This window comes from Triticum urartu, chromosome 1 (assembly GCF_003073215.2).
Source record: "Triticum urartu cultivar G1812 chromosome 1, Tu2.1, whole genome shotgun sequence".
Classification (NCBI taxonomy): domain Eukaryota; kingdom Viridiplantae; phylum Streptophyta; class Magnoliopsida; order Poales; family Poaceae; genus Triticum; species Triticum urartu.
In genome coordinates, this window is record NC_053022.1 from 8,748,924 (window position 1) to 8,761,670 (window position 12,747).

The 12,747-nt window shown below is 42.7% G+C and overlaps 1 protein-coding gene across 1 annotated transcript; it reads left to right on the forward strand.

Moving 5' to 3' along the window:
- Positions 1-480: 480 nt before the first annotated feature.
- Positions 481-5,889, forward strand: LOC125532506 (putative disease resistance protein RGA3). Its single transcript, XM_048696551.1, has 4 exons — positions 481-3,707; positions 3,909-5,093; positions 5,269-5,421; positions 5,885-5,889. The coding sequence occupies exons 1-4, from the start codon at positions 776-778 to the stop codon at positions 5,887-5,889; spliced, it is 4,275 nt and encodes a 1,424-aa protein (XP_048552508.1). The 5' UTR covers positions 481-775.
- Positions 5,890-12,747: the final 6,858 nt, after the last annotated feature.

Here is a 12,747-nt window from a genome sequence, read left to right on the forward strand (position 1 = left end):
TTTGATTAATCTGAGACATGCATTGTTGATAACACCCACTTGGTTTGTTTGAGCACTGTGTATGGCTGGATGATCTCGGTCATCACAGCTATTGTTAACTGTTTCTAGTTTCTATGTTTGTTTGATGTGTCAACATATTATAATTCTACGTTTAATCCTAACATCTTAGGATTGTGTACCTAATTAAAATAATTATATTTTTCCTGCCTACAAGTGGATGCTTTGGAATTGAAGTGCAAATTGTCTCATATGGGTGTCAGTGCGTCGCTTTAGCCATCTCACCATCTGACTAATTTAAAACCTGCATCATTAAAATTTATGTTAACTTTGTTCTAGTATGTATGACTTGACATCTATGCTCCTCTTGCTGTGATGGTAATTCTCTTGTCTCACATACCTATCGTTGCCTCACACTTGGTTTGTTTGTGTACCGTTTATGTCTGAATGATCTCGATCATCATGGCTATTCGAATTGTTTCTAGTTTCTACGTTTGTTTTATGTGTCAACAGAATTAAATTCTACGTTTAATCCTAGGAAGAACGGAGGAGCGTGTAACTTATTAAAATAAATTATATATTCAAGTGGACGATTTGTAATTGAAGTGCGCATTGTCTTTGGTGCCTCGGTTTTGCCATCTGATTCATTTGAAATATACATCATATCGTTAATAACACCAATTGGTTTATCTGCACACCATTCTCTTCTCCATCCTGCACTATACTAGCTTGTGTTTTCTTGTGTTCTGCATGTGTTGAGGGGGCTGTGAGCGTTACAATGGCGGAGTTGGTGGCCACCATGGCGATCCGGCCACTGGTGTGCATGCTGATGAACAAGGCGTCCAGCTCCCTCCTGGACCAGTACAAGGTGATGGAGGGAATGGAGAAGCAGCACAGAATTCTCAAACGCAAGCTTCCAGCCATCCTTGATGTCATCACCGACGCCGAGGAGCAGGCAACGGCACACAGAGAAGGTGCGAAAGCCTGGCTCCAGGAGCTCAAGATAGTGGCATATAAAGCAAATGAAGTCTTTGACGAATTCAAATACGAAGCACTCCGACGTGAAGCCAAGAAGAATGGGCACTGCACCAAGCTCGGCTTCAATGTAATCAAACTCTACCCTACTCACAACCGTGTTGTGTTCCGTTACAAAATGGGTCGCAAGCTTTGCCAGATTCTACAGGCCATCGAGGTACTCATAGTAGAGATGCAGGTCTTTGGGTTCAAGTACCAACCACAACCACCAGTCTCCAAGCAGTGGAGGCAAACAGATTATGTTATCATCGACCCAAGAGAAATTGTTGGCAGATCTAGAGGCAAAGATAAGAAGAATATTGTTGATACACTATTTGGTCAATCTACCAATGTAGATCTCACCATTGTACCCATTGTTGGAATGGGTGGCCTTGGCAAAACCACGTTAGCACAGCTCATATACAATGAACCTGAAATTCAGAAGCATTTCCAGTTGCTACTTTGGGTCTGTGTCTCTGATACTTTTGATGTGAACTCCCTGGCTAAGAGTATAGTTGAAGCATCTCCCAACAAAAATAATGATACAGACAAACCACCACTCGAGAGACTTAAAAAATTGGTTAGTGGACAGAGGTTTCTCCTTGTACTGGATGATGTGTGGAACAGAGAGGTCTATAAGTGGGAAAGGCTGAAGGTCTGTCTTCAACATGGTGGCATGGGTAGTGCAATGTTAACAACAACTCGTGATAAACAAGTCGCTGAAATTATGGGTGCAGGTAGAGCCTACAATCTCAATATTTTGGAGGATTGCTTCGTAAAGGAAATTATTGAGGCTAGAGCATTCAGTTCCGAGAAAGAAAAGCCTGTCGAGTTAAGCAAGATGGTTGATGAGATTGTAAGCAGATGTTCTGGCTCTCCTTTAGCTGCAACTGCACTGGGCTCTGTACTTCGTACCAAGACTAGCGTCGAAGAGTGGAAGGCTATATCATCTAGAAGCAGCATTTGCACTTTGGAAACTGGAATTCTGCCAATATTAAAGCTTAGCTACAATGACTTGCCATCACACATGAAGCAATGCTTTGCCTTTTGTGCTGTATTTCCAAAGGATTACAAAATTGATGTGGACAAGCTGATCCGACTATGGATCGCAAATGGCTTTATCCCAGAGCACAAGGAAGATAATCTTGAAACCATTGGAAAACATATTTTCATTGAGCTTGCCTCAAGGTCATTCTTTCTGGACATAAAGGAAAGTAAAGACTTCGGGGGGTATTATTCCATGAGGTATTATCCCAGAACTACATGTAAAATCCATGATCTCATGCATGATGTTGCAATATCTGTTATGGAAAAGGAATGTGTTGCTGGAACTAAGGAATCAAATCAAAACGAGTGGCTTCTAGATAATACTCGTCACTTATTTTTGTTGAGTAGAAATATAGAAGGTATTTTGAATCATTCTATGGAGAAACGATCCTCTGCTATCCAAACACTATTATGCAATAATGTTGTCTGGAGCTCACTACATCATCTATCAAAGTACAGCTCTTTGCATGCCTTGCAAATCTGTATGAGAACAGAAATATTTCTCCTGAAACCAAAGTATCTGCATCACCTGAGGTACCTTGATCTCTCAGAAAGTCGTATCGAAGCACTTCCTGAAGATATAAGTATTCTATATAATTTGCAAATGTTGGACCTTTCCAACTGCTCTGATCTTGTTCGACTTCCGAGGCAAATGAAGTATATGACTTCCCTCTGTCACCTCTACACTCATGGATGTTTTAAATTGAACAGCATGCCTCCAGAACTCGGAAAACTCATTAACCTACGAACACTTACATGTTTTGTAGCAGCAATTACTGGCACTGATTGCAGTGATGTTGCAGAGCTGCAGCATTTAAACCTAGGTGGTCAGCTAGAGCTACGTCGGGTAGAGAATGTTATAGAGTTGGAGGCAAGAGTGGCAAATCTTGGAAACAAAAAGGATCTCAAAGAACTGACTTTAAGATGGAGTTATGTTCGGGACAGCAATGTGCTCGACAATTTTGAACCACATGATAGATTGCAGGTTCTGAAGATATATTCCTATGGAGGCAAGTGGATGGGCATGTTGCAAAACATGGTGGCCATCCATCTTTTTCATTGTGAAAGATTGAAAGTTTTGTTCAGGTGTGGTACATCCTTCAGTTTTCCTAAACTGAAGGAGATTACGCTGGAACATCTGTTGGATTTTGAGAGATGGTGGGAAAGAAATGAGAGGCAAGAAGAACAAATAATATTTCCTGTGCTTGATAAGTTGTTTATTAAGTATTGTGGAAAGTTGACGGCGCTGCCAGAACCATCCTTGCTTCAAGAACCGTGTGGTGGAGGTTATAGGTTGGTACGCTCACCATTTCCTGCCCTAAAGGTACTTGAATTGGACAATTTGGAGAGCTTCCAGAGATGGAATGCAGTTGAAGAGTCTCAAGGAGAACAGATATTGTTTCCTCAGCTTGAGAAACTAATAATTCAGAAATGTCCAGAGTTGTTAGCATTACCAGAAGCACCATTGCTTCAAGAACCGTGCAGTGGAGGTGGTTATAGATTGGTGCGCTCAGCGTTTCCTGCCCTAAAGGTGATCAAAATGAATGACTTGGAGAGCTTTCAGAGATGGGATGCTGCTGCTGAAAGAGAATATATACTGTTTCCTTTGCTTGAGGAACTATCCATTCAGAAATGCCCAAAGTTGATAGGTTTGCCCGAGGCACCATTTCTTCAAGAACCATGTAGTGGAGGTGGTTATAGATTGGTGCGCTCAGCGTTTCCTGCCCTAAATGTACTCAAACTCAATGGCTTGGAGAGCTTTCAGAGATGGGATGGTGCTGCTGAAGGGGAACATATGTTGTTTCCCCAGCTTGAGAAAGTATCAATTCAGAATTGCCCAAAGCTGATAGATTTACCTGAAGCACCAAAACTCAGTGTATTGGAAATTGAAGATGGCAAGCAAGAGATATTCCATTGGGTAGAAAGATATTTGTCTTCGTTGACCAATCTGGTATTGAAGCTAGAGTACACAGAAACAACATCAGGGGCTCAGTGGACTTCAATTGTACCGGTGGACAGCAAGGAGAAATGGAACCAGACATCCCCTATTGCAGTTATGAAGTTAGACTGCTGCAACTCATTCTTTGGACCATGTGCACTAGAGCTGTGGGACTATTTTGTACACCTTGAAAAGTTGGAAATTGGTAGATGCAATGTGCTCGTCCACTGGCCACGGGAAGTGTTCCAAAGCTTGGTATCCTTGAGGAGGTTAGCAATTACACACTGCCAAAATCTGATTGGATATGGACCGCCTCTTCCTGGGCCATCAGCAATAAGGAGTCATCATCTACCAGGTCTGGAGTCTCTTCTATTGAAAAATTGTCCATGTTTGGTAGAGATGTTCAACGTCCCGGCATCTCTCAAGAAAATGAATATTTATGGGTGCTGTAAGCTTGAGTCCATTTTTGGCAAGCAGCAGGGCATGTCAAAGTCAGTTCATGGGTCTTCTTGCAGTGAGGCAATCGTGCGCACTGCTGTATCACCCGCGAATCACTTTTGTCCATGCCTAGAAGATCTAGAGTTACTTGGCTGTGGTAGTTTACCAGCAGTTCTACATCTCCCTCCATCCTTAGAGACCATCTTTATAGCTAGCTGCTTTAGTATTCAAGTCCTGACATGTCAGCTAGATCAGCTCCAGAAACCACAAGTCGTTGCTTCCATCAATGTACCAGAGCCATCATCGGCAGCAGCAAGCAAGCATTCACTTCCTCCTCGTCTCCAATCTCTAAAAATATACTCCTGTACTAACATGTTGGGGGGGATTCTCCTGCCCACGTCCCTCAAGGAACTGTGCATTAGTAGTAACATGTGGTTGACATCTTTGGAGTCTCTGTCAGGAGAGCACCCCCCATCGTTGGAATCCCTTTTGCTTCATAGATGCGGAACCCTTGCATCACTGCCGAATGAGCAGCAAGCATACGGGTCTCTAAAGTGGCTTAGAATTACAGGTTGTCCTGGTATAAAGAAGCTCCCTAGATGCCTGCAGCAGCAACTGGGCAGCATTGACGACAAAGAACTGGATGCCCATTATTTAGGTATGCACGTCTTTCTATCTTTGAGAACAAATTTAGTTATCCATTCCCATCACATCTACCACGTCAACATGTTTGTACAAGTTTGTTTTCCATTATTTAAATGTCATATGACATAAATTTTCAGGTAACCTTAGTTTGTACGAGTTTTTTCTAACATCACTTGTGATATGTGCAGTAACGGAATTTAAACCATTTAAACCGAAGACATGGAAGGAAATACCAAGACTTGTTCGTGAGTGGAGGCAGCCTACCGAAATTGGTGATCAGTCATCTTCTTCAGATGCATTTACTTCAGATGTATCAGATCCTTCAATGAACACCGAAATTGGTGACTATTCACTTGTGCTAGCTCTCGAGCGAGAGTTGTTTGGGGCCTATAGTGTAGGGTGACCTGCTTTGCGTTGAGTTGAGTTGCATCACTGAATGACATCCGAGGCTGAGACAACCTGATATGGCTTTGGTTTGTTCCAGCAATTCATACAGGAGAACAAAGTTGTCTGGCTGTTAACCGGGGTAAGCAGGACGAAAACCAAATGCAAAGGGCATGTATTCTGTGTGCTTCAAATAATTTACTACTAGGCCATGTCATGATTGTAATCAATCAGGTTTGGTTGAACTTTGAACATTATCTTCTTCAGACTTCAGCTTCTTGTAGTGTAAACTACACAATTTATTTCCTTGGGACAATTCCCAGATTTAGGAGAAGCTTAGTTTGTTCCAGCGTTTGTTACTTAGTTTCAAATAGTAGTAGTATTTAAACTGAGACTTAATCTGCTTCAATGCTTTTCCAGGTTAAGTGAAAACCTCAGGCGTGTGAACATTCTAGTCCTGTTTGACTAAATTTTTTGCAGTTGGTGACAGAAAGGTGTGGGATAGATCCCAGTTGAATTGACTTGGAGGTGGGCTGGACCTCATATCTAGATTATGCCATAGTAATAGCCATGTTACGCGGAAAAAAAATTAGAGGAGACAACTCCAACACTGCATCACCGAAGCTGATTAACTGAGCAGCAGCAGGTGTGGCTTCGAGGTGTCATGTCAGTCAGTTGGAGGAAACCACTCGGCTTTGTCCGAGTGGTTTTGAGGTGTCTTTTGCCTGGTCAGGAACCTCTTTGTCCGTGTGGTTTTTCCTGGGCAATATATACCCAGTAGTTAGCCCTGGAGATGACACCCAAGACTGAAGTGTTAGGGGATCGTTACTAGTTCAAACTGACACATATGTAGACTGCGCTGCAAGGGTTCTCTCCTTGTTTGTGTCTTAGTTAGTGACGTCGATGCTTGTTGATATTCGGGCTCTCTTTGCGTTGAGATTAATTAATTTATTATTTTTTTATGTCCATGTAGATGTTGGGAGCGATGCCTGTTTGAGTGTTGAGGCTATCAATCATCGTGGAAGTTTATGTTTGTCACGGACCGGATGATGACAGTTGTGGTTCTGGTTCGCGGAGGGATTTCAGTTTCAGATTCTGCGGCGAGGGGATATCGCATTCGCGGCAACAGGGCATATTGCTAGCTGTGTCTTTGTCCAGTCGTCACCCAGCTGGTCTGTATCACTGAGATGGTAACCGGGCGGCATAGGAAGCTTGATTGTTTGCAAGAGCTGAAGCAAGCGACATTGACCTATAACCATGTCCAGCTATGAAGAAGCTCCCTATATACCTGCAACAGCAACTCGACAGCATCAACAAACGTCTTGATGCCCATCTTGAAGGTACACATGTATTTCTATCTCTCACATTTAAGCAACAAATGCAGTCGTCTATCCCATCATGCGTACCATGTCAACACATTTTGTACAAGTTTGTTCTCCATTTTCTCTATGTCATGTGGTATACATTTTCATGTTACATTCTGACATCATTTGTGATATCTGCAGTAACGGAAGTTGAACCGTTCGAACCAAAGGCATGGAAGGAAATACCAAGGCTAGCCTGTGAGTGGAGGCAGGCCTTCTGCAACTGAAGGGCTGTTGCATTTGTTTCTACTACGGACTACGGTGTAAAAGATAGCTAATGTCAGTCAGTTGGAGGAGGTGAGGCAGATTGGCGCTTGTTGAATGTGATGGCCCATGCGGATGATGCGGTTCTTTCTTTTGAAGACGATTTGAGTATTATGTAAGATTGCATTGTTCGATTACTTTTGACCGGGCAAATTCCTGCCTAGATTAGTGGTAGTTAGTATGTGACGGTTTGCTCCATTGGTTCCAGCTTAATTGCAATCTGCTGTACCATTCACAATTCCGGCTTTGGTTGATGGTTTGCATGCTAAAATTATGTAGAGTTGCCCTTCTTCAGAAAGTTTTAGTGTTTCTTAAGTTTTCCTTTACAGCCTCCTGAAGCTACATTCAGTCCTCTGCTTTTGTAGTACTGTAAAGTGTAAACCGTTTGTTCAAGCATCTTCTGTGTTGGTAGCTTAGCATCCACTTATGTGGTCTGTGTAACTACCAGCGCTTCTATATGCGGAATTAAATCAAATCACATGCATGTGCATACTGCTTAGCTAGAATTAAGCAGCGTTGCTCTGCTTTTGTAGTGCTATTAGTACTGTTCTTATTAACCCCATGCTGTTCACTCCCGAGCTGTCACCGTCAGGCACAAAGTGGTTGTCGACTGCTGGAGGAAGCCACCCAGAGCCTCTGTTTCTCTGATATGACTATGCTAGTAGCAGGTAGTTACGTTAGATTGTAAATTGTTTGTTCAATTAATTAAATTAAACTGAAGCAACTTCTCTGTTGGTAGCTTAATTAGCACCCGGTTGTCTCTGTATTTTTTTCTTTACAAGAATATTTTAGATCTTGTAACATGTTGCGCCATGTATGCCTAATGCGTGTACATTGCCTAGCTTACTGAAACTGCTGCATAACCATGACCGGAGGAACAGGGGCTCTAGTTTAATTACAAACCTTAGGAGACCGTATTGGCTACAGATAACTAGATGCATGTCTTTCTATCTATTTTGCATTTAACCAACAAATGCAATCATCCATCCCATCGCATGTACCACGTCAACATTTTTGTACTAGTTTGTTCTCCATTTTTGTTACTGGCATTTGGCAAAATCTTTAAATTACACCAATTCGTACAAGTTTGTTCTGAAGTCATTTGTGATATGTGCAGTAATGGAATTCAAACCATTGAAACCGATGAAGATGTGGAAGGAAATATCGAGACTAGTCCACGAGTGGAGTCAGGCCTGCCGCATGCAGTTGAAGGTCATTCAGCTCTAATTCCATGGAAAAGCTTTACAGGGTTGAAAGCTCTTGCAGTTCACAATAGGAGAACAGCATTGCACCCTGTTAGATAGATATGCATTCTGTTTACGTCAAATAATGTACCACTAGGTTACCTGTGCAATGGCTGTAACTTGTAATCGATCAAGCTTTGCCGAAAATGTTATACGGAACCATGGTTCAGCCGAACCTACGCTCGACACCATTGATCTCTGGACACTTTTCATAAGGATCCGTGCATGATTGATTAAAAAATGCATGATGGGAGCTGTTTGCATGTTAAACAATGCATGATGCGGATCCACATGTAGCAGGATGTTGAATCGTACGGCATCGACCATAGGTTCGGCTGAACCATGGTCCAGAATCACGCCTCTCCAAGCTTTGCGGAACTCTTTGGCGAAGTCTAGAGTTGAGGGACGAAAACTATACTTTTCTCATGAATTTATCTCCCTGAATATCTCCTGGATTCAGTATAAGCTGGGTACTCACGTTTGTGAGCATGAACACTTGTGGTTTATATGATGAGCTGTTTTACGGTGATTGGGTTAGTACTTGGAGTACTTAGCAGTACTTACATGTCTGATCACGTCTGATTTTTATTAGCCGTAAGATCTTGCGGGGAATTTTAATTGATTAAATTTAATATGTTAATTGCGATAAGGGCATAATGGTCCAGGGGGAAATATCTTTTCTTGAACCGATCACCTGAGGACCAGATCCATGTCTACTCGATCCAGTTCAGAATCCTCCTCCGATCTATTCGTCGCCGCTCGCCGCTCCTGACCTTCTCCGTCCTCGACCTGCCCGGCGAGAGGAATAAATTCATCGTCCTCGTCCTCCACCCAACCAACCCCAGCCCCCACGCCGTCACCGAAGAAGAAGAAGGCCGGATCTGCGCCGGCTGAATCGGCGGCGACCGCGGCGGGCGATCCCATCTCTTCGCGCGTACCATCCTTAAGGTATGAATTCGGCTTGTCGTTCTGCTCGTTCTCTTGGCCGTTGCACCCCTCCACCGTGCATGCAGTACAACCTCAACCCCACAAGATCTGGGTACGGACTAGAACAACGAATGGAAAGCTTCATCGTGGCATAGTTTCTCTTGAGCTAATCGCATCATGTTTGTTTAAGTAAGATGTTGACGGCATTGCTTACTTCCTTGATGTTTGAGATGAGATATACTAAAGGAAGATGAGATACTGGTTCCATAGTTCACTTAATTTAGTTTATTAAAGTCATCATCACTTTAGGTTTGCATAGCGCATGAAATATAGTTTAAAGGAAGATGAGATACTACTTGTTGGACGTTGATGATTGGTTTCCCTCACATGTCAAACCAGCAAAGTCTTTTCCATGCACTTGTCTTTGCCTATGAGCTATTTTACACCTGCAACATTGATAAACAGAAAGATGTTAATGATTGGTTTCCCTCACATGTCATATGCAGGAAGACATGGCGTATGCAAGTGATGAGAGTATGTTCGAGTATCTAAATGTTGTCAGCAAGATGTTTGATAGTGAGGCTGAAGGCTATGAATTCTACAACAAATATGCTCTTGAAAAAGGTTTTAGTGTGAGGAAAAGCTACGTTGAGTGGGATGGATCGAACAAATACATAATTTTAAGGAAAATTGTGTGTAGTCGTCAAGGGTTTCGCGAAGAGAAGCACATGAAAAGAAAGATGGAAGATAGAAAGAGGAGGCCACGAAGTTTAACTCGTGTTGGGTGTAATGCTAAATTGGTCATTACGAGACAGGAGGAAACCGGTCGGTGGTTTGTCAAGGATTTCATCGATGAGCACAGCCATCCTCTAGCCCCACGGGATCTTTCTTGTCTGCTGCGTTCGCACAGACGAATTAGCGATGAGCAGAAAGCGGACATTGCGGACATGGAAAAATGTGGGATCCGCAAATACCGTATTATGGATATTTTGTGCTTTTAATACGGTGGATTTGATAAGGTTGGATGCATAAAGAGGGACATTTATAATTTCTGCCATGCTAATAAGCAGGAGACAATCAGTGCCGGTGATGCTAAAACGGTGATCATGCACATGATGGCGAGGCGAGAGCGAGATGTGGATTTTTTCTTCAAGTACTTGGTAGACGAGCATGGCCATCTGAAGGGACTGTTCTGGGCTGATAGTCAATCGTGACTTGACTACGAGGCTTTCGGAGACGTCATTGTTTTCGATAGCACATACAGAACCAACAAATACAATCTGCCATTCGTGCCGTTTGTCGGGTTGAATCACCACCGCAGCATTGTTATATTTGGCTGTGGTATAATTTCTCATGAAACAAGCCAAGCATATGAGTGGATGTTGCGGACCTTTTCTGATTGCATGGCACAGAAGCATCCGATATCTGTGATCACAGATGGGGACCTTGCAATGCAGAGAGCAATAAGAGTGGTCTGGCCAGACTCAAACCATAGACTATGTATATGGCACATTCAGTAGAACATTGTACGCCATCTGCATGATGACGACGTAAAGGAGGAATTCAGATCTTTCATTAATGATACTTCTTCCATTGAAGAGCATGAGATAAAATGGATACAATTCTTACAACGGAATAAAGTAACCAGTGAGGAGTCTTGGCTGCATCAAATGTATAAGATGATAAAGTTGTGGTGTGCTCCATATCTTGAGGGGCGTTATTTCCTAGGATTGAGCAGCAATCATAGGAGTGAGAGCTTGAACTCTGTGCTACATACGCATCTTGAGGGTAAGATGTCGTTGTTTGAAATGCTAGAGCACTATGAGCGTTGCCTTGCGTCGCGACGGATTAACGAAGCTCTCCATGACGTCGAAGCCTTGCAGTCCGTTCCATTTACAGAGGAAAATGCTTCGCTGCTTGAGAAACACGTCGCAACAGTTTTCACACCTAGTGTCTTTAAGATGGTCTTATAGAGCATAGATGCTGTCAGCAAATGTCAGATCAGAGAGATACTAGATGGATCAGAAGATTCCACTTATGTTGTGTCCAAGGAGGAAAGAATGGATAAAAAGTTTGGAGTGCGCATTGAAGAGCAAGGAGGTCTTTTGCACAGGGTGAGTTGTTCTTGCCGTAAGCTGGAATGCGCAGGCACACCATGTTCCCACATTTTTTACATATTGGGGATTTTAAAACAAACAATTCTGCCCGGTTGTTGCGTTCCCACTAGGTGGACTATGAATGCAAAATGTGCATACGCACCTACCAGAAAAAACCAGATGTATGACTATTCGGTAAGCCTGCAGAGGTACCGCGAGTTGCGGAATTGTAGTCACGCCGCAAGTTTCCAGGCATGCCACTCTGATGAGGACTATCACCGTCTAAAGATGCTTTTGCAAGGACAACATCATGGAAAGCAATCAAGTTTTGAACAAGCTGACAGCAAGGAGTCAACTAATGCTCAGCATAACAGCATTAGGTTTGGCCCGTTGATGCCGCACTCGCAGAAAGTTGATAAGGTTCTGGATCCCGTGCATGTGCCAGGACGAGGTGCACCGAAGAAAAGGCTGCAGGCAAAGACAAAGAAGTCAAGATCACAGAATATCTGTGGCTATTGCAAGAAACCAGGTCACAATCGACGTAAATGCGCTAAATTGCTAGAGGTACGAAATATGTTCATAATTTTTTTTGCATGTGTTTTACTCATAATTGATGTCTATGTGATTTATTGTATTCTTATGTGTAGGATCTCGAGGCTGAACTGTGATATCTACATACAGCATGAACCGACGATGAGCCAGAGAAAGTCGTGTGCCATTCAGCTTTGTGTGACGTGGTCTTTACATTCTATTTCATCGTGACAGTAATTTAGTGAAGTGCGGTTGTACTGCCATGTTACTGTATTAGTTCGACATCTTTCGTTTCCATTTTCTGTGTGTATCATTTGATGTCCAACTTTAAGAATGATGATGTATTTCGAAAAATTGGGCACTATGATTCTTCACCCTTACTATGGTTGTCATGCATATTCATAATCATCATGCATATTCTTCATTTACAGAGAAATAATGACTGACGTATTTTTTAAATAAGCGGGGCCCACTGGGGTGTGCTTGGAAATCTTTGAAAAACCTCCATGCACGTTCATCTTCGCTGCATGCAAATCGGGCGGCAGCCGCTGTGCCAGTAGCTGTCAAGGCCTTGATGAATCACTATTCACATGCAGGTTCCTGACTCTTGCATGCAGGTCCCCGACTCTTGCATGCAGGTCCCAAATTTTCTTGTACATGGTCACCCACATGTGCCAAACATGTGTATGAAAGAAAATTTTGAAAACAAATATTTTACAATGCCCCCTTGAGGCATAGACCGATGTTTTCAGCTGTCAGTCTAGAGGGCATTATAAATTCAAAAAAATTCAAAAAAATACAAAAACTTGGAAACCTAGTTTTGTTTGTTGAAGAGATCATGTATGCCAAAACTGAGG